Source organism: Lissotriton vulgaris, chromosome 10, assembly GCF_964263255.1.
Source record: "Lissotriton vulgaris chromosome 10, aLisVul1.2, whole genome shotgun sequence".
In the NCBI taxonomy this organism is placed as follows: Eukaryota; Metazoa; Chordata; class Amphibia; order Caudata; family Salamandridae; genus Lissotriton; species Lissotriton vulgaris.
This window is the reverse complement of record NC_141698.1, coordinates 600,365,629-600,386,741: the sequence shown is the minus strand read 5'-3', so window position 1 is coordinate 600,386,741 and position 21,113 is coordinate 600,365,629. Positions and strand designations below refer to the sequence as shown.

Sequence of the window (21,113 nt, the reverse complement as noted above, 5' to 3'; positions counted from 1 at the left end):
TCAGGCCAGGTTCACTACAGGAGGTGGAGACAACTTTGTGGAAGGCAGCCACATTCTAACCAGGTGCAAGTGACAACCCCTCCCACTACTCTAAATGCAGAAAGGTCTATTCAGCCTGGCTGTGAGTCACCCAGGGAACACAGGACACACTCAGCCCCCCATTTGTGTCTGTCTAGTGTGAATACACGTCCCCTGCTCCTGTCACTTTGACCCAGACAGAGAATACACACATTGCAAAGGCACACAGGATGGTAAAGGAAGAAAATGTCCACTTTCTAAAAGTTCAGGAAGCCTAAACTCCTGCTCTCTATCTTGTCCCAATGGAAAGGGATGCTTGTAAGGTATCACAAGCCAACTCCCATGGTAACCTATGAGACAGATAGCCTTGCAAATGTGAAAAATGAATTGTACAGTATTTCACTATCAGGACATGTGACACACACCAGTACATGTCCTATCTTTAACCAACACTGCTTCCTGCCCACAGGGGTACATTAGGCCTACCTTACGGGTGTCTTACATGTAAGGAAAGTAATGGGAAGGTTAGGACCTCGCAAGTGGGTGCACTTGCCAGGTCGACATGGCAGAAAAAACTGCATGCAGACACTGCAGTGGTTGGTCTGAGAACCCTTTGAAAGGCTACTTGCGTGGGTGGCACAAACAGGGCTGCAGGTCCACTAGTAGCATTTGATTTATGGCCCTGGCACACTTGTGCACCTTACTAGGGACTTATTAGTAAATAAAATATGCTAATCATGGAAACACCAATTCTTAAACACAATCTACAGCAAGAGTACTTGGTCTTTGACACTGAACAGCAGCGAGAAAGTGCAAAGCGATGTTATACCATCAAAATCAGGAGGTCAGAAAGCAAAAAGTCAGGGGGAAAACCTGTCAAACATGCCAAGTCAAACACATAAGAAAAATTGGTGTAATTGAATATAGTGCCTTATGAACAATCCTTAACAATTGAAACAGAAGTTTTTTAAAAACTGGAAGCTAATGTAATTGGCGCTTCAGAAAGAGAGGTGTTCCCATTCCTTTCTAGCAATTTGACTGCCAAACTCTGAATAAGTTGAAGATGATAGAAAACATTTTCTGCAGCTCCCAGATATAAACTATTTCAATAACTCCATTACCCATATGAATATACAGATGCCAATCTACATAAGCAAGGATGTTTTGAAATGTTTTCAGGGAAAAAAAATCCAGATCCTGGCACCACCTGGAATCACCTTCAAGCTCCTACAAGTGGCTACAAAGCTCTCCACGATGCAGGACCAGCGTATCTGAACCACTGCCTCTCATTCTACTTACCTGCCAAACACCTTGGCTCCTCCCAACTGGCCCTGGCCACTGTCCCACGGATCCACAAGACCAAAACGGGAGGAAGATCTTTCTCCCACCTCGCTGCCAAGACTTGAACACCCTGCCTCTCCACCGCAGGCAGCCCCCGTCGCTGACCCAATTCAGGAAGGATCTCAAGACCTGGCTCTTCGACTGAACCCTTGTGCCCAGACAGATCAGCAGCCCCCCCCTCCCCCCCCCCCCACCAGCGGCTTGAGCAACTTGACGTTCTCATCAATCCTGATTTCTAAGTTGTGAATAATAATCCTTGTCCATTGTTTCCAGAATTGTCAACTTAACCAGCCAACCATTTCTTCTTCTCAATCTTTAACCATTCTTGTCCTTCACCTGCTTTTCTGCCCTTTTTCATCTGGTCTTCTCTCCCCCTATCAATTTTGCCATGGCTCCTTTCCTGCACTGACCTCTAGTTGTTTAGCCTCCAAAGTAATATTCCACCTAATGTAATTTTTCCTCCTACAAGTGTTTACCAATCATGTTGGTGTTGTACTGAGGGTGATTTTGTACCTCAGTTTGATTTTGATCTTAAATGTGTTTTGTGCTTCTGAATGTGTTTCCACACTCCTACCCACTTTGCACCTAAATGTGTTTTACCTCAGAAATGTAAATTGTGTTCCTTATAATTTCGAATCTTCGAAAGGTGTTGAACTTGGGATCATTTTGAAAATCAAGGTGATATTGCAAAAGATTCTTTGTTCCCAAGCCTATTCAGTATCAATGTACGGCCACCTATTAACATCCTTTGGTCTCCACTGGCTGTCCTATGCAGATGACACCCAAAATCATGTTAGACTGGATTACGCCACGGAGCAGAATCAACAAAGTCTTCACCCCTGTTTACTAAAAATTTAATAATGGATTAACAAAAATATGATTAAATCGATCTCAGTTAAAACTGAAGTGCTCACCTGTGATCCTGATTTCTTAAGGAATGCGGATCTCTGGCTTGGTAAACTGGAGATACCGCCTCCATCAGCCAAAATTGAAACGAATCTTGCATGCAGCCTGGACACAGAGTTTTACATTTGAAGCACACGAAACCTCTGTTCTTCCACCAACTGAAGCACCTAAGGAAGAGTCTTTTGTTGATTCCTTAAGAGTATCGAGCAACTGCAGTAGCTGCAACTTTTCTTTCCAGGCTTGACTATGCCGTTGCCTACTATTAATGTGTAATATAACAATATCTTTTATTTCAGCAACGAAGCCATAAAAAGTTTGCATACGTAAAATCCAGTAGCAGCAATTATCATACAAAGTTATTGCACATGTAAAGATACAGATAAAACTTTTTTGAAAAGAAAGAAGGTGGCGCAACTAGCAGATGGTTATTAACGATACAGCTCATGTCCATGCTGCTGCTATATACTAATTCTATTTCTGTTTAAAATGGAAATATATTCTCTAGCGCAAAAAGCAGTCTAAAAGAAATGTCATGTGGTTATATAAAAAACATGTGCAAATAGGAATCTAAAAGCAGTTAATAAACATATAGCTACAATCAACAGTTTAAAAAAAGAGACACCAAGTGGCCTGTTTAAGCTTTGTCTGGCAATTTAGCTGTCGGGGTTAGCAGTTGTCTAAGGCCTTCTTACTTTGTTTCCAAGCACAGTGCAGGTACAGAGATACCTCAAAAGCTAGTTGTTCACTGGTGTCACTCTTTTTTTTTTTGTTTAATCCGTTTATTGGTATTTTTAAATTCAACAATACAATAGGCACTTCTTTACAATCAAAATGACTTTGATTATTCATGGGTGGTATTACGTCAACAGTTTGGCCATCAAGGACGTTATGGCAGTGCACGTAATTAGTTCGTGTACAGGATACAAGCGCCCAGGTGTGTCTTCCGATTAGGGAAACAGGAGTTAACACGCTTCACCCCTCTACAAGGGAGGGGACAAACTTTGCATATCCAACCCAACCCCAAATGATAATCATGTGCAAAAAGAACAAAACAATTAACTGCGACACTGTCACCAAAGTACATTACAGTTTGCCCCAATTCTCAGCCCCTCCAGCCCACGCCCCCCCTTCCTTTGTTCTCACCCATTGGACTCGCATGGCTTCTCACCAGGTATTGCCTCGCCCTGCGTCGGGTAGTGCGCCAGAGGATGTGTCTGGTGTGGCGATCTCTGCGCCCCCGCCACTCTTGCCTGTTAGGCCAGCCTAGTGCCCCGCCGCCCCCTCCTCTATAACATCTCCTGTCTCCTGCAGAGCGCTTAACATGTGTTTCCATCTCTCCGCCATAGGCTCCTAACGGAGTCCCATAGTTTCCTCCCTCCGGATGGCTGTCCATTCCGCACGAGCCCATGACGAGAGTGACAGGATCCACGCCCTTGTGTTAGGTGGGTCCCTTGCCTTCCATCTGCCTTCGTACTGCAGTCACCATCCTCAGGTCGAGGAATCTAGACGACGCTTTGTCCTTAGGCGGCCTTTTGAAATGGTGCAGGAGTTACTCGGGCCAATTACAAGGGATGATGCGGCCGGTGCTCCGTGTGAGTAGTGTATGAATGTCCCTCCAGTAGGTGCCGAGGCTCGGACAGCACCACAGGATGTGGAGAAGATCTGCGTTCACTTCTCCGCATCTGGGGCAGGACGCGTCCTCATTGTGAAAGTATTTATTTACTAAGCCAGGGGTTAGATGCACTATGTATACTTGAATTTGGCGGAACCTCATATTTCTGGGAATGCGGACCGGGCTTTTTAGGATCTTTCCCCATTCTCCGTCTGTTCACTGGTGTCACTCTTGATAAGTTTCACGACTTCCCAAAAATGTCTCAAATCCATACGTTTGCATACCCTAATCAGCCATTTCTTTCGTGCATACCTATGTAAGGGGCAGAAAAACATAAAATGATCCTCTGAATCTTCAATAATATGGCAATTTGGGCAAAATTTAGAATGTGAAGGTGCGTTAGCCCATTTCGAGGTAGGAATTCTCAGGGGTAGTAGCCCACATCTGAATTGCTCATATAAACATTTGGACTGAAATGGATACATTCTGTCCATATAGGGCTCAAAACTTGGAAAACACTTGTGATTCAGAAACTGGCCTGTCAGGCTGCTGTCTTAGTAAGCTTCCCACGTTTGTAACAGGACTGCCTCCCAATATAGCTGTTTAACTTTTTGTGCACCTTTTTTAACAATCGTCTCAGGGGATGTCCATAATTCATCCATGCTTATTCTGTATGATGTTTCTTTAATGTTCTTCAACCATGGAGTGCACAGGGCCCTGTCAAGGCCTAGCAGGTCTTTTACACAGTCTCTATATGTTCCTAGTCCTTGCGTGGACCATAATCTAACCCAATATAACAGAGGTTTTATTAGAACTGTTAGGTGCATAGGGTTGAGGGCTAAGTCTATTCGCAGTGGTGTGATTTACAAGCTTGGTGGGAGTTTGAATAAAGCCTTAATGAACTTATTTTCAATTTTGGTTAAAGGCTCTGTTGTGGCATCGCCCCATATCTCTTCTCCGTATATTGGTCTCCACTGGCTGTCCTATGCAGATGGCGCCCATTTCCTGTTAGACTGGATTACGCTACGGAGCAGATTTAACATAGTCTTCAACTCTGTTTACTAGAAATCTGATAATGGATTAACAAAAATATGATTACCTCGATCTCTGTTAAAACGGAAATGCTCACCTATGATCTTGATTTCTTAAGGAATGCGGATCTCTGGCTTGGTAAACTGGGGAAACCGCCAAAATTGCAAAGGATCTTGCATTCAGCCTGTACACAGAGTTTTACATTTGCACAAGTGAACTCTGTTCTTCCACCAACTGAAGCACCTAAGAATGAGTCTTTTGTTAATTCCTTAAGAGTATTGAGCAACAGCTGGTAGCTGCAACTTTTCTTTCCAAGCTTGACTATGCCACTGCCTACTATTAATATATATTCACAAAGTTGCTTTCCAAGTTGCAATTGATACAAATATGGCTATTTCTGACCTGTGTAAATTTGAACTCATATTGGACGCATAATGTAAACTGCATTGGCTAACTGTGGAGCAAAGAATCAGGTTTCTTTGGCTCCTCGCGCTCTGTATGGCATCGGGGCTGCTGCAATTCTGAACCGTATCAGAGTTTACGTGCCTTACTGCTTATTTACCTTCTCCCAGGAGGTGAAGGTATTAGTTACATCTGTTACACGATCCCTCTTTAGAAAAGGGTCCTTCTCTGTTCTAGCTTCCAAAGCCCGTAATCAACTCGCCACTTCCTTTAGAAAAATCCCAAACCACATGAGTTTCTGAAAACAAATTTGAAACGTTTATTTTCGAATAAATATGCAGCATTTTTTCTCTACTTACTGTCAACTTCATTAACACTAATATGTCTTTGCGTGAACGTAGTACATGATAAGTATTTGTATTTATTTATACATTCCTTCATTTAGCCTCTCAATGTGATAGCACAATCCTGCTTTCGTTGCCTAAGGATGAATTTGGGCCTAAAAGGGATTTTGTTCACATGAATGAGATATGAACTCCTAAATGTTTTCCACATTTATGCTGCTGTTGCACCAAGGATAAATTTGCACCTCAGTTTGCCATCAAACAAATGTGATGTTATAATGATGCAAACCTTTTACATCTAGTGCAACATCGTACTACCACTTTTTGTCTCTCCATTAAGTGGTTAGGCACCCAAATGTAATACCAACCCCTATTGACTTTCTACTAAGAATGATATTACATGTAACCATAGTTGTGCACCTAAATGTGATTTGTTGCTCCTGGATGTGTTTTTGCAAGCTAAAAGTGAATCTGCACCTAATTGGGCTTTTGCACTGCTCAAACTCAAAAGATCCTTAAAGATACTATCAAGATTCTGATTCAATCTTGATCTCAACACAGAGAAAAGACAACTCAGAACTATCAAAATATGATGGAGGCGGAACCCCACACCAGCACATGTTACCCTCCTCAGACCTGCAGGCCTCTCCTACAAGAAACACATCTTTAGAGAAAAGGCTGCTTTCTTTTGCAACCAACTTGACTGGGCAAAAACAGACTGAGAGATCTTTACAACATTATTAAGTAACAAACTACCCTCACCTCCCAACAGGAAATGATAACCACTAATGAATGCTGTGAGTAAATAGTGAACTAACGATGTATCCATCTCCTTGGGAACTCCCTCCACAGACCCTACCTTGCACCTGAGGAACACACAAATAAACCCCTCCCATCCTCACTAGTACAGAACCTGTATCACATCATCTTGCCATTCTGGACCAAAATCATCAATACTTCCATATCCTTGGGATGTGTGCCTGACTCCCTCCAAATAGGCCAAGTCACACCCAGTGTCAAAATACCTGGACCAAGTCCTAAGGACCTCAACAGTTTTTGACCTGTCACTAATCTTCCTTTCCTAGCAAAAGCAATTAAAAAAATGTGTCTTGATCCAACACATCGAGAAATTCAACCTGCACAACACCATTGAATCAGGATTCAGAATCGGGTGTAGCACAGAAACTGCTATGCTCAATATATCAGATGACATTCTCAGAACCTTACACAAAGGCGGCTCTTGCCTCCTAATCCCACTGGACCGATTTGCGGCATTTGACATTGTTAACCACCAAACTTTACTTGAGTCCCTGAAAAATCACACTGGTATTCATGGCATGGTCCTGAGATGGTTTGTGTACTATCTACAACACCTCTTGCAACTCATAAAAATAAGCAGTTGCCTTTCTCCAGTTCTACAAGGAGCTCCACGAGGCTCCATCCCTTTTTAACCTCTTCATGGAACCCCTCACAATTATCTCGAAACAAGCAGGTGGGGAATATCACCAATATGCCAATGACACACAACTTTACTACAAAATATCATCCCATAGCGACATCGGCAATTTGAATATCACACTGAACAAGATACAAACCTGACTGAGTACCAAGTACCCAAACCTCTACTCCAATAAAACTGAACTATTACTCTTTTCCCCAAATGACAAGCCATCGCCAATCCAACAATGGCTCAAGAGCATGGGCGCTCGTAATTGTTGTCTCACACTCTCCAACTTCCTGAAGTCCCTGGGATTCACCCTAGACAAAAACATGTCACTGGAAGAACACATTAACAATTCAGCCAAAGGGGGGTTCTATGACCTAAAGCAGCAAAGAAAATCAAACCGTTCATCCCACCCGAAGACCTAAAGACTGTATTGTAGTTGCTTGTCCTCTTGAAACTCAATTATGGAAATTCCATAATCATCAGGACCACAAAGAGTCACCTTGTGCCTCCTAGAACAATTCAAAATGCAGCCACTACACTACTCACAGACACCAACAGATTTGACCACATCTCACCTGCTTCCAAGAGTCTCAGTTGGCTCCCATTGAAGGAAGACACATCTTCAAGACAGCCTCTATCACCCACAAAGCCCTCCACACTGCAAACACTTAATATTTAGAAAACAATCTAGTGAGAGAGGGTAAAACTCGGCCTTTAAGGAGCTCTGACTCACTCCTTCACATCCCTCCTAAACTGAAAACAAAAATCCCAGAAACGTTCTCTCTCAGGTAATGCTCCATCGATTTGGAACTCACTTCCTAAAGACCTTCGCTGCAACCCTCCCTATACCTGCTTACTTAAACAGAGTCTCAGAACTCTACTACTGAACAAATACTTAAACCGGTCACCCTGAGCCTGCTACACCAACAGGATCATTCAATCCGGTCGCCTGCCCCAATTAAGCATCTAATCTATCACTAATGTCTTTGAGGGACAATGTAGGATTATCTGTTCCTCATTGAGATTCATATTCTATGTTGCTTTCTTTTTTCCTTCCGTTTATACTATGTTGAATACTTGTATTAATGCTATGTCTTGTAAAGTGCTCTGATACCCTCAGATCTAGCCAGCGCTATATAAAACTCCCAAACTAATATAAAATAAAATAAATGTGTTTTTATACCGTTGTGATTTCTTTTTCCAACAAGTGATTTCACACTCCTGTTGATGTTGCACCTATATGGGTTTTTTGTCCTAAATGTGATATTGCTCCTCTGTTTGCGATCCAAATGTAGCACAATTTACCCTAAGGATGATTTGAACCTAAAAGTGATTTTTGCAGATATATTCGATTTTTCACATATATATGACTTAAAAATGTTTTTAATACTCCTGCTGATGCTGCACCAATTGTGAAGTTGTGCCTCATTGTGCTATTTGCCAGATATGAGGTCATGCTGACTACTTAATACTACACTTTCTCTCTGTACTGACTGAATACACCACAGCTGCATATTGAGACTGTTGCATAATGAAACTGATTCTCAAGATCAATAGCGCACCTATTTTTCATAATCTTGTTATGACCAGCAAATGTATTACAAAGAGAGCATCATATCAGATCAGATCAAATTAGAGGATGCATACAACTACACGTCAGAGATTTTATTTCTTCCGACCTATCCAACCTAACCCTCAGATATAACTACCACTGAGATCTGAAGCCCAGCCCATATCTCAGACTGGTATAAGTTAAAAAGGTCTACTCATTGGTTTCTTTGTAAATACATAGACTGCTATCCTGATCAGCTGCGTTTTTTGTTCTTATTCTTAAAGAACACAAAAACCCGAACGAGCAAAAAGCTTTTTGTTTCATGTTAAAAACAAATGTAAACTACACAACAACATGTAGGAAAATAGGACAGTGAAGATTTAATCCTCAGATATCTCCATGCCTTGCACATATTGTTTGATGCCCTGAAGAAACTAAACTTTCCATTGTGACTAGGGTTGTTAATGACAAAGAGCCCATGCTCTTAGATGCCTTTACCTTCCAAATATAACCAAGCCAACCCATAGAAACCAGACTACATTGTACTAGCATCAATCGAGATAGTTGGGACCCTAACCTGAAACAAAGTTACTCCAATCAGAGACAGATAAAAATAATGTCAAGAATCAAACCCACGAGGACATACTTAGCACAAGACATAGACCTGGGCGTTTGGAAATACTACTGCACACAAATTACACTCATATCTGTACATTAGAGACATATATTGCTCCATTTCAAGTTTATTAATAGATTATACTACTTACTGCAGTACTTAAACAGGCTAGACCAGGAAAAGTCTGTGCAGTTCCCCTGGTACCCATGCGACCCAGCTGGCTTCTCTCACCTTGCATGGGATTGCCCATCGATCTGAGATATGAGACGCAGCGCAATACTGGGACTTCGAGCGGGGCAACACCACAAGCCCAAGAGAGCAATGGGAGAAGCAGGACAGGAAGCCAACGCCCCCAGCACCTGACCGGCAGCAATTTTAGACCTTGCGTCTCCCGCTTCGCGGAAGACGCAGCGCAATACAGGGACTTCGAGCGGGGCAACACCACAAGCCCCAGAGAGCAGTGGGACAAGCGGGGTAGGAAGCCAACGCCCCCAGCACCTGACCGGCAGCAATATAAGACCTCGCATCTCCCGCTTTGCGGGAGACGCAGTGCAATACCGGGACTTCGATCGGGGCAACACCACAAGCCCCAGAGAGCAGTGGGAGAAGCAGGGCAGGAAGCCAATGCCCCCAGCACCTGACCGGCAGCAATTTAACGCAACGCAATACCGGGACTTCGAGCGGGGCAACACCACAAGCCCCAGAGAGCAGTGGGACAAGCGGGGCAGGAAGCCAACGCCCCCAGCACCTGACCGGCAGCAATTTAAGACCTCGCATCTCCCGCTTCGCAGGAGACGCAGCGCAATAACGGGCCTTCGAGCGGGGCAACACCACAAGCCCCAGAGAGCAGTGGGACAAGCGAGGCAGGAAGCCAACGGCCCCAGCACCTGACCGGCAGCAATTTAAGACCTCGCGTCTCCTGCTTCGCGGGACGCGCGCGGGCGTGCGCCGGGCCCGTTTGAGCCCGTTCGAGAACGGGTGAGGACGGGACGGGCCCCCCTCTTACATCTGCAAAATAAAGGTTAGTGCAGGACCAGCTGACCACCATTATCTACAGATCACTATTGTACTAAACCACTGTTAGCGACTAAAGGAGTAGCTGTCTTTTAACTTCCTCCTGCAATGACTACTTCTAAGGCTGGGAGGGGCAGGAAGTCCATCACTGCTGGGTCAATAGTGGGCACATTGGATCAATTTCTTACGAGAGGATCTACCGTGTTGGCCCACGAAATAGAATTGACCGAAAGGAGGTTATCCTTGGACCCTGCCTTTGACAAACAGTCGTTTATGGGTAGGCTGGCCCAGGTACCGTCCCCAAATCGCCAACAGGTTATAGAAAGTACCATGCCAGGTGGCAATGGCGAGGGGAACCAGTTACTGCAAGCTGCTGGAGGTACGCCCACCTCCTCTGTTAGTACGGATGTTATACCAGTTACTGAAAGCATTTCTAACCACAACTATGAGCATTCTGGACCACCGACGCCAAGATTGAAAACGCGATCTGCATGCAGTTTTAAAGTGGGGGCCATACAACCTGCAGAAGATCTAATTCCTAAAAGGAAGAGTGGGGGAGCCCCTTTGAAAAGCAGAAAAGCAAAAATTCAGAAACACAATAATGTGGGGTAGAGCCCAATGTCAAGAACTCCAAATAGTCCTGCCATATGCCAGCCCATTGCCCAAGCAGGTTACATCTACAACGAGCCTTAATGCTGTGTGCCCTACTGAGTGGGGACTAGACTTTTGGACCAAATTGGATACACATTTTCACTAAGACATGTCTCCCTATCTACGATAGACTCAATATGATAGAAAATAGACTTGCGTGCCTTGAATTATTGTTTGCTCCAGCCCAGGCACAGGTTGGATCACAGGACAATGGGGTAATTGGAAACCAAGAGAACCTGTCCAGGCCAACAAACGAAGAGAGCCACTATTCTGCCCCGTCTATCACGAACAATATAGCTGATTTAACTCCCCCCGCTGTAGTACTTAATGACCCCCTACCCCAATCTAGTGACACTGCTGTGATTAACAACACAGTAATGAGTAGAAGGGCGGAGATCGGGGTGGCAGCGGGACCGAGAACCAATGACCCCGAGCAAATTGTAATATGCCCTGCGATGTACTAACAAATGGCTAACCGTGTATAGATCTCCCTCCCGAGTCTATACCGTATGTGGTGGTGCTTGCGGGGATCCCAGTCTTGAGCCAGGGTAAAAGGGAGGTTTACATGGAACCTAAAAACAAATGCATCCATTGGCTTAACTACAATAGGCCACTTCCCACTATGGTATCTGGCTAAATTCTGTTCGCTAGACGAGTGGAATGGGTAGGGCCGCGGAAAAAAACTATTAAAGGAGACTGTGTTATAATTAATTTTAGGAACAGACGGGCTGCTGAACATATCTGTAACTGGGTTCCGGGACGTTCTGATACGCAAATCCAATCCCTGCCACTAACCTAATTTTACCCTGCCACACACACTGATCACAGTTTTACCAGAGGAGGCCAGTTTTGGGGGGGCCAGGAAGCTTTTGGTCCCAGTGTTCAGGCTGGGTTTGAAAACTGGAAGGGAGCCAACACCCATACCCCTCTACTTGCTTTGTTTCCCCAAAATAATAGATTCAGCATTTTAGACCAAATAGATTGACGGCCGAGGAACTGCCTGCCCCTACCTCCTGCTGATGACCAGGGCCAACCAATAGTTAGAGATGGCTCTGATGTAAACAATTGCCTTATTTTTACAACTTGTCACAAGGAGGGCGTGTGCGCAAGGGAGGCAAAATGGTCCAGTGGGAGGCGGGGCACGGTGTGTAAATATGTGGGTTCACTGCAAGGAGCTTTGCCTCCAGCAGTACATAAGGTTGTTGGTGGTGTTCCAGTCCTGACCCTAATGGGAAGGGTCCAGGAGAGAGATCCAGGGAACATGGGCTCAAATTATGACAGGGGGGGGGGGGGGGGGCCTGCCGAAGTTCCACTCGCTGGGGACGATAGTTGCTCTAGGACACTAGGGGAAACCATAGGGGGGGTGACTAGTGGAAATATTAAAATTCTCTCCTGGAATGTGGCTGGGATTAAAAGTAAATTAGTATGCCCAGATTGGGGTTTGTTCATAGAAAAGTGCGATATTTGTCTAATGCAGAAGACGTGGGCGCTGGAAGAGAACCTTAGGAGAGGTTTTGCCACCTTTAGTATATTGGCTACATCGAAGGGTAGGGGTAGACCAACGGGGGGTCTAAGCATCTGGGTGGGCACTCATCTGGGTGCTAAAGCAGTTCATATACCAACTAATTCGCCTGATGTACAATGTGTCCTCGTAACGCTCCCAGATTTTACACAAATTGCCCTGCTGAACATCTTCTCGAGGCCTACGCAGAGCGGACTGGAATCTGGAGCTATTGATCTACTGAGGCAGGTCATTTCGACCCTTGACCCAGCAGTTGCTCTAATAGTTGGTGACGACTTTAATTGTCAGTTCGAGCCCCATACCAATGTAACCCTAGACGGCCTAGCTGACGAGGACCAGTACTGGCGTATCCCTGAACCACAGATTTCGCCAGTTAGAGCTTGGACGCTGCTGGTTCTCCAAATAAACTCGTTCACCCTTTCATTTTCTCTGAGGGCATGTAATGGGAGGACAAAATCAGACAGACCTGGTTTACCGACCTTCATTAGAGAAGGGCAAAATTCCCTTATAGACTACATCTTGGTTGAACACAGAACTTGGGACAGGGTTCTGGACTTTCAGGTCATTCCGAGGATGGCAGTGACCACAACGCCCTGGTTTTGACACTCAAACCAGGGAGTTTGGGCCTGTCTAACCCCACATCAGAGATCAACCCAGTACAATATCCTCTCTCGCTAACTAACAACAGGCGGAGAGTTAATATGGCCACATATACAGGGCTCCCCAAACAAACTTGCATGTATATACCAACAGGCTCTGCCACACCTGAGAGAAATGGGAGAGGTTGGGGATATGGATATGCACCTAGGATTAGATGACAAGCCTCGTGAAATACACAAACAGCTGGCATCCAAACTGTTTGATGTGTTCTATCCGGAAGGAACCAAAAAGGCAAGACCTGTCACATCCCACACCTGGTATAATGCTAATTGCCGGAAAGCTAAAAAATATTTGCTAATCGCCGTAAAAGCGAAGGATAAGATAATTATCAAGCAATGTTGGTTAAAATATAATCAGACTATCTAAAGGGAAAAGAAAGAATGGGAAGCCGACAAATGGGAGGACCTCAGAATAGCACTCAAGTGTAAGGACTCGAAATCTTTCTGGGCAATTGTTAGCTCTGGGGGAATTGAGGGTAGATCAGCGATCAAACCTAACATAGCTGCAGCTGTTTGGGAGGCACATTTTGGCGCCCTGTATGCATATTCAGGGGATGACGGTACTTCGACCCCAATCTCTGGCCTCCTCCATGAGCATCGATTGGAGGGGGCCTGGGATATTACCTCCTGTGAGGTCGAAGCGGCAATCGTCAAACTCCTACCCAATAAGGCACCTGGCCTGGATAAGCTTCCAAGGGACCTATTTCGGTCTGAACCGAAAATATGGGCACCATATTTGGTTGTTCTTTTAAATGCCATACTAAATGGTATGGACCCACCGGATACCTGGCGCGGCGCGGAGATTGTCCCTATCCACAAAAACGGTCGTCCCCTTGTGCCGTCAAATTATAGGCCTATCAGTTTGATAGACATCACCCAAAAACTGATGGGACGGATCATCCTAGGTAGAGTACAGTGGTGGATAGAGGAAAATTAGATCTTAATTCAGGTGGGTTTTAGGATGAGTATCTCAACAGTGGACCAGATATTTAGACTCAAGGTACTGTACTGGAAAACGGTGAGTCTGGAGGGTGGCAGCCTCTACCTCATCTTTGTTGACCTGCGGTCAGCATTTGATCTGGTCCGATGGATAAGTTATGGAGTGTATTGTTCGATCTGGGTCTACCAACGTATCTATTGGATGTGTTAATTAGGCTTCACATGGATACCTATGCACAAGTGAGGTGCGGGAAGCATGTAGAACTTTCAGCTCGCTTCCCGGTGAAAAATGGGGAGCGCCAGGGGTGTGTCCTGGCCCCTACCCTATTCTGTCTATATATAAATGGGCTTATAGACCACCTACTTGGTGTTAAGGATACCAATGCCCCGAGGCTAGCCTCAGGTTAGGTGCCCGCGTTGATGTTTGCGGGCGACACCTTGTTGCTGTCCAAAACATCAATGGGCATCCAAAGAAACCCTGGACGGCTTTGCTGATTTCTGTGTATCGAGAGGGCTAGAGATAAATTTAGCTAAGACTAAATTTATGATCTTCAATCCTCCCAGGCAGATTCGCCCAAACCCACTTCTGGATGGAATTCCATTGGAGCGAGTAAAGACCTTTGAGTACCTAGGTATTACTCTCACAGAATATTTTGACTGGGATACCCAGCTAGCAAAGGCCGCTCTTAGGCTGACTCAAGTGGCGGGGGGGATTTCGAAAGTGCATAGAATATCTGAATTTAAGCCAGCTGCCCCTGTCATAGAAATCTACAAATTACAGGCTAGTGTGGCCTCTATGTACGGGGCAGAATTATGGGGTCATCAAAGGCCACTTAATCTCATGAAGGTAGAACATTTGTTCATGAGGAATTTACTGGGTCTTCCATCCAGTACACCACTAGTGTCCCTACGTATGGACTTGGGGCTACTCCCTTTTGAGGAGGAAGCAGCATTGCGGCCACTGACGTATTGGAGGAGATTATGGTCAGTGCCTGAATTAGCCTCCTATAAAAATGAATTTTGGAAGGTCTGGGATGTACTGAGAACAAAGAAATCCATATGGCTAACACACATCAAGGTAATTAGCACCAAGATTGGCCTACCCGAGTTATGGGAAACATCTGATGTAACCTGCCGAGCGCTATCTAGGGCAGATTTGGTTCGCCACTTTAGGGAATATAATCTATTGTCTCTTCATGCGAGCATTACAGTGGGAAGCTTAACAACTGAGTTTCTTCAGGTAAAAGTAGATTTTAAAAAGGAGGACTTTTTAGATGTGATTTATCCTCCACTGGCAAGGAAACTCTATATGCAATTTAGGATTGGCACTCTTCCGCTTAGGGCATTTACTAGTAAATGGGACAGTACTGAGAATTCTGAGTGCCCAGCATGCAAATATACCATTAAAGATGAAATCCATGACTTTTTTTTTTGCCTGGCCTATCAGCCAACACGGAAAAGTTGGTTGATACCAACTTGCAGAAACTTACGTTTCAGACAATGTGCTCCAGCCTTTAGAGTTCTAAAGTACGACACCCACCCCCACATCATCTTTGCCGTTTCTTTCGCGTTTTTTAATTGGTATGTGGCAAAGACGTAGGAAATTTTTATAATGAGTTTTTGATAACAGGCTACTATATTAATTGTAATGATTCGATAACTACTAATTTGTTTAATTCGCTGTTATGATGTGATGGATTATGCCATAGTTTTAACTTTGTGATTAATATGTACCTTGAAGACTTGGACCAATTTTGTTTTGTATATAGGATATTTAATCATTTTATCGTGTGTCATGTATGCATTTTATTTATACTTTTATAGTCCTTTGTAACCGAAATAAAAAGTTATTGACGACGACGATATTACTGGGAAGAAATCTTCCATACCATAACAGAGATAATGGAAACTACATTTGACTTATATTGATATGGCAAACATGGTACACACACATTTTTGCATGCCATAGAATATTAAACACAAACCTATTGCCTTTGCCAGTGCTTGTTCAATTTTTTTACTACTGTGAAATGGTTAAAAAAAACTTCTCCAAAACACAATCAAATATAAAAACAGTAAACAAAATTAAAACAACACCCAAATATATTGTTCAAATTTGTCTTTTAATGGAATTATGAATTTGTTTGCCTGTTGTGGAACAGATTACCCCTCCCTTGGAGAAGGTAAGCTTCTCTGTAGGAGTCCATTCAAATAAAATTGTACTTTTTAAGTTGTAGAGATGGCTTTATACCAAACAGGTCCTAGTTGAATGTGATGTTATCGAGCCATACCAACGGAGTCACTTGTGGGTGAACTTGTCATAGGCTTCACTTAAATGGGATCCATTGCAAAAGTAATTTTACCCTTAAGGCGGGTTGCTTAAAACATAAATGTTTTTGTCATTTTGATGTGTGCACTGAGATGCATTATGACTACAAATTTAACCGGAAACACTTTATTTTTAAGTAGTGGAAATTATCAAAAGTGCACTATTATTCTGATTTTATTTTATTTTATAGCCTTCTAGCCCACTGTGATAGGACTCCGTAGGTAAAAATAGGCCACCACGAGCATCATTGGCAGAAGTCGAGGGAGTAGAACATCAATTGCCACTATGAAATGCTGTTAGAACATTCCACCCTTTAAGGGCAGATTGTCTAAATTTAAAACCTCACAATGGGTGCAAAACTTCCCATGGTTCTCAGCAGCTTCCTCTGTCCTGGGCCTGTGCTGTCAGTGAATGCCTTAGACACCCCTACCTGTGCGCATACCCCACATCAACTTACTTTAATTGGAAATTGGGGGAGAATTAAGTCTCAGTAGCCACTACCTTTCTCTCTGCTCTGTCAAACTGCTTTGTTCCCTCAATTTCATTGGGCGGATGGGGAGGTGGGTACTATAACGTTTCGCCCGCTCTGTCTGTAGTTTCTACAATGCCACAAATTAGCAGTGACAGTGGGAGTGGTGGAATGAGGGGAAGAACGACGATTTTCCTTTAAAACAACTACAACCTCTTCCACCTGATTGGGAGAGGTACAGGCTGCAGATCAAAGGCATTGATGAGATGACAGTAGCAGGCCTGTACCAGTGTTTATATCTCACTGCACCGCCCTAGTTCTCATTTGTGCCTCCAACATTCCAGTGCCTGACATTGTGCATGTATCTTTTCAATTGCACTATACTGACCAGATCTTTCATTTGCAGCATTATGATAAAAGGATACAGACAGCCGCTGGAGGAGGAAGACATCTGGGCTTTGAGAACTTCAGACACCGCTGAACAAACTGTATCCGAGTTTTACAAGCAACTTCAGGGGGCTTTGAATGAGCAGAAACAGTAATATCAAATGTTCTTATTTTTATAAATGCTATTTTAAATGTGCATGGATAACACTGTTGGAAATCAGCAAATATTTCAATTACAGTAATGTAAGTCTAAGTACTTGTTTCTTTTGATTCAACAGAAGTGAAAGTAGGATAATTACTAAGTCGAGGAAACAGGAAAAGTACACCCAGACTGTGGATGAAGCTGGTGAAGTGGAGGTTCTCATAAAGAGCCCAAGGCTGCTGATAAATTGGCTCGTCCTCTTAAAGATTATAGGCCGTGCATATGGCGTCTATTATTTACTGGCTTCTCTTATGCTTCTGCTCTTCACCATCTTTATGTTCATCAACCCAATAATTATGCGGTATGTAGCAGGTGCCTAAAAGTATATAGATATATTGTTTACATTGTGTTTCATTCACTGTGGTACTCATGATCTGCCTAGTTCTGTGAATAAGAAACAGCATTTACATCGTGATAAAACAAACATTTTATCAGTAGTCCTGCAGACAAATCCTTAACATCTCAAAAGTGTTTCCTACATCTTAGTGTGCATGATTAGTTTTTAATTCAGGGCTGTGTGGTGGAGTGTAGCAAATACCAATAGATACCCATAGTAAGGCAAAAAGTTATAGACCTGCCCCATGAGACAAGAGCTGAATATCTCAGCAGGAATGATCTTCAAAAGAGAAGCTATTTTTGGTGAGCCTTTCTGGCTCAATATTTATAACACTATCATGATCATTACCCTGGGGTAAGGTGTTTGAAAATTTAAAATATTCTAAAGGTAAATGCTCTATGCTTTCGGACTAAAGGAGTTCAGCTCCTGTAAAAACATAAGGCTGGATCTTCTAGACTACACTACACTTAGGGCCAGATTCACAAAAGTAAACCTAGGCCGAAAGTCTAAGTTTATGACTTTCGGTATTCACAGAATAGTATCTTTATATCTGCACTCAGGGAAGAGTTTCCGCACTCAGGGTGGAAACTCCACACTCAGGGAGGACTCTCCACCCCAAGTGCAGAAATTCCACTCCGCACTTGGAGTGGAATCTCAGCACTCAGGGTGGAATCTCCATACTCAGGGTGAATCTCCACCCAGAGTGTGGAGATTTCGCCCAAGTGCGTACGTAAAGATACTACTCGTAACTTACCTTTGTCAGTACCGAAAAGTACTAAAGTTAGACTTTTGGTCTAAACCTAGACTAAAAGTCTTACGTTTCCTTTGTGAATCTGGCCCTTAATGTTCATCTATATGAACTCCACATTGCTACACGCACTGTAAATGCCTTAATACGTAGACTTGATGTAATCCTTATGATGGAGACCTGTTTTTCAACAAGCCATCCATGTACCCAGAATCCTCATGTGAACAAGCCACAACACCTAACACCTTGACTGTTTCATCAAAACAGGATGATGGTCTTTTGGTTGTCCTCAAATTCACAAGGCCTTACTACTTGCTGGAACAATCCACTCTCAGTTGACCAGAATTACTTACCTGTAATATGCAGGTATCTGTAAACTTTTGGGCTCTTTCCTTCTCATCAACAGAAATCATGCCCCCTCTTGAGCTTCTATTTTGAGATTGCAGACCTCATCACCACAACTGTATCTTCCTCTGAGACATCAACCTACCTGTAGACGCTAGAACCAGATCCAAGAAGGAGGTACTCCTTGGCCTTCTGAACATCTCTGACATCAAACAAGAGAATTCATTTTCAACCCACAGTCAAGGAAATACCCGTGACCTTGTCTTCACTTCATACCTATTCTTAGCTGCCACTCAACACTACAAATGGACTGGTGTGACCGAACCACCATCCCCTTTGGCTTCCATCACACCAGACCTTATCACCAGGGTGAGCCAACGCCTTCAAAGCAGCAATTCCACTCTACAATAACTTCCCCTTTAACGCCTGCATCAAGACAAGAGCTTGTTATCTCTCTCTGGATCTCACCGCAGGTGCCATCTCCTAAACTGATGTTCTTAACATAGGTCTCCAAAACAAAATAGACACTTCTGGACCACGGAAAACATGCTGCTAGTATTATAAATTTTCAACAAAGATACTTTCATGAGCTTTCAGATAAAAGGTCTCCAATTTGTAGGCAAGACCATATCCAGGCAAAGCTACTTGACTTGAAAACAATGTGCTCCATAATCAGGCGATTAATCATTACAGCAAAAGAAGTTTACTATACTACAGTCATAAACAGAGAAGAAGCAACAGTCCTTCAAAGTCATCAAGATTAGCATTTACAACACATGCCTTCTTATAGAAGACATCACTAACAAGTGCAATGCCATCAATAGATTATTCAGTGAGATAATACATAATACCAGGACAGAGATTAATGATGGCTCGTATAATTCTACCACTAAACACAATGCACCCAAATGGTCCTACACCTCTCCTCTTAATAACCTCCCAAACCCCCTGAACTCCCATAAAGCTACATCTAAGAAAGTTATATCACACTAAGCATGAGCGGATTTTGCGGATTGGCAATCCGCGAATTTTGCGGATTTGCGGATTCGCAATCCGCAAAATCCGCGAATTCCCACGAATTTGCGGATTTTTTTTTTTTTTGTGTTCGCCCGTGTTTCTGCCAGTTCGCGAGGGTTTTTACAATTTCGCAATTTGCGAACTTACCTGTCGGGTCGCAAGTTTTGCGAACTTGTTGTTTCTACGTGTCCAGCCTGTTTGGGACACTCTTCTTCATCACTGCCACTCTCTGTCACCACTGCCACTCTCTGACTACTCATGCCACCCTCTGGCCCACCCATGCCACCCTCTGTTTCATCACTACACCCTCTGGTTGTCCAGTGTACATTATTTTCGGCAAAGCAAAGCACACCTTCCCTGCCTCAAGTGACCTGAATTAATTTGGGGCTGATTAATGTGTCACAGAATATTTTTTTAGCTGGCACCTGCTTCCTTAGTGCGCCCTGATTAGTGATCTTTTGCACTTGCTAAGTGCTTTCATTGTTGCAAAATTAGTTACAACACCTGCCCTGCCCCAACTGACAATAATGAATTAGGGGCTGATTAATGGATTTTAACTTCCAGCCTGGCTCCTGCTTGTCTCCCTTAGCTGTAATTCAGGACCTTTGTGGCATATGTGTAACTATTCTGAGGTTCAGAGCAGGGTCACATAATAGTTTCAACTGGCAACTGAACTCTGGAGGGGCCCCTCAGGAAGCACTGCAGGAAATGGCTACTAATGATGTGCCTGAACTTTTGAACCTGGTAAGTAGTTACTTTCAGTTTTGCCAAGATCGTATTTCTGCAATTTCGCACTTATTCGCGGGGCGCGAACTCACGCTAACAGTGCGAGCAGTGCGAGCAAAATCCGCTGCTCGCGGATTTGCGGATTTTGCGGGAAATTCGCAAATCTCGCGGATTGCGGATTTCCCGAAAATCCGCAAAATCCGCGAGCGGAACGGATTTTCCGCCCACGCCTATATCACACCCTCTTCAATAGTAATGTCAATGCATGGTTGAGCCCTAAAGCGTCCTTGGAATTTGGCCCTTGTCTCCTTGTCACAATACACCTTCTTTGACACACTGAAGACAAGTTATGCTCCCATCACTGTAATAGATCAGCCTTGACAGAGACACCCTTTTCAGTCACTACCCCTTGACCTATGTTAATTTTGTAAAGCCAGTAATTGATAAGGCAGTTATCATTCAGCCAGTAAGAGAATAAAAACACCCCTCCATGCATCT

The 21,113-nt window shown here is 43.7% G+C and overlaps 1 protein-coding gene across 1 annotated transcript in view; it reads left to right on the top strand.

Moving 5' to 3' along the window:
- Window positions 1–21,113, top strand: part of LOC147688567 (multidrug resistance-associated protein 1-like) — a 900,980-nt gene that overhangs the window by 307,595 nt on the left and 572,272 nt on the right. The window contains exons 7-8 of the mRNA XM_086941435.1: window positions 17,260–17,391; window positions 17,519–17,743. Of these exons, the coding sequence (XP_086797561.1) occupies window positions 17,260–17,391; window positions 17,519–17,743 (357 nt within the window). The remainder of the gene's footprint in view (window positions 1–17,259; window positions 17,392–17,518; window positions 17,744–21,113) is intronic.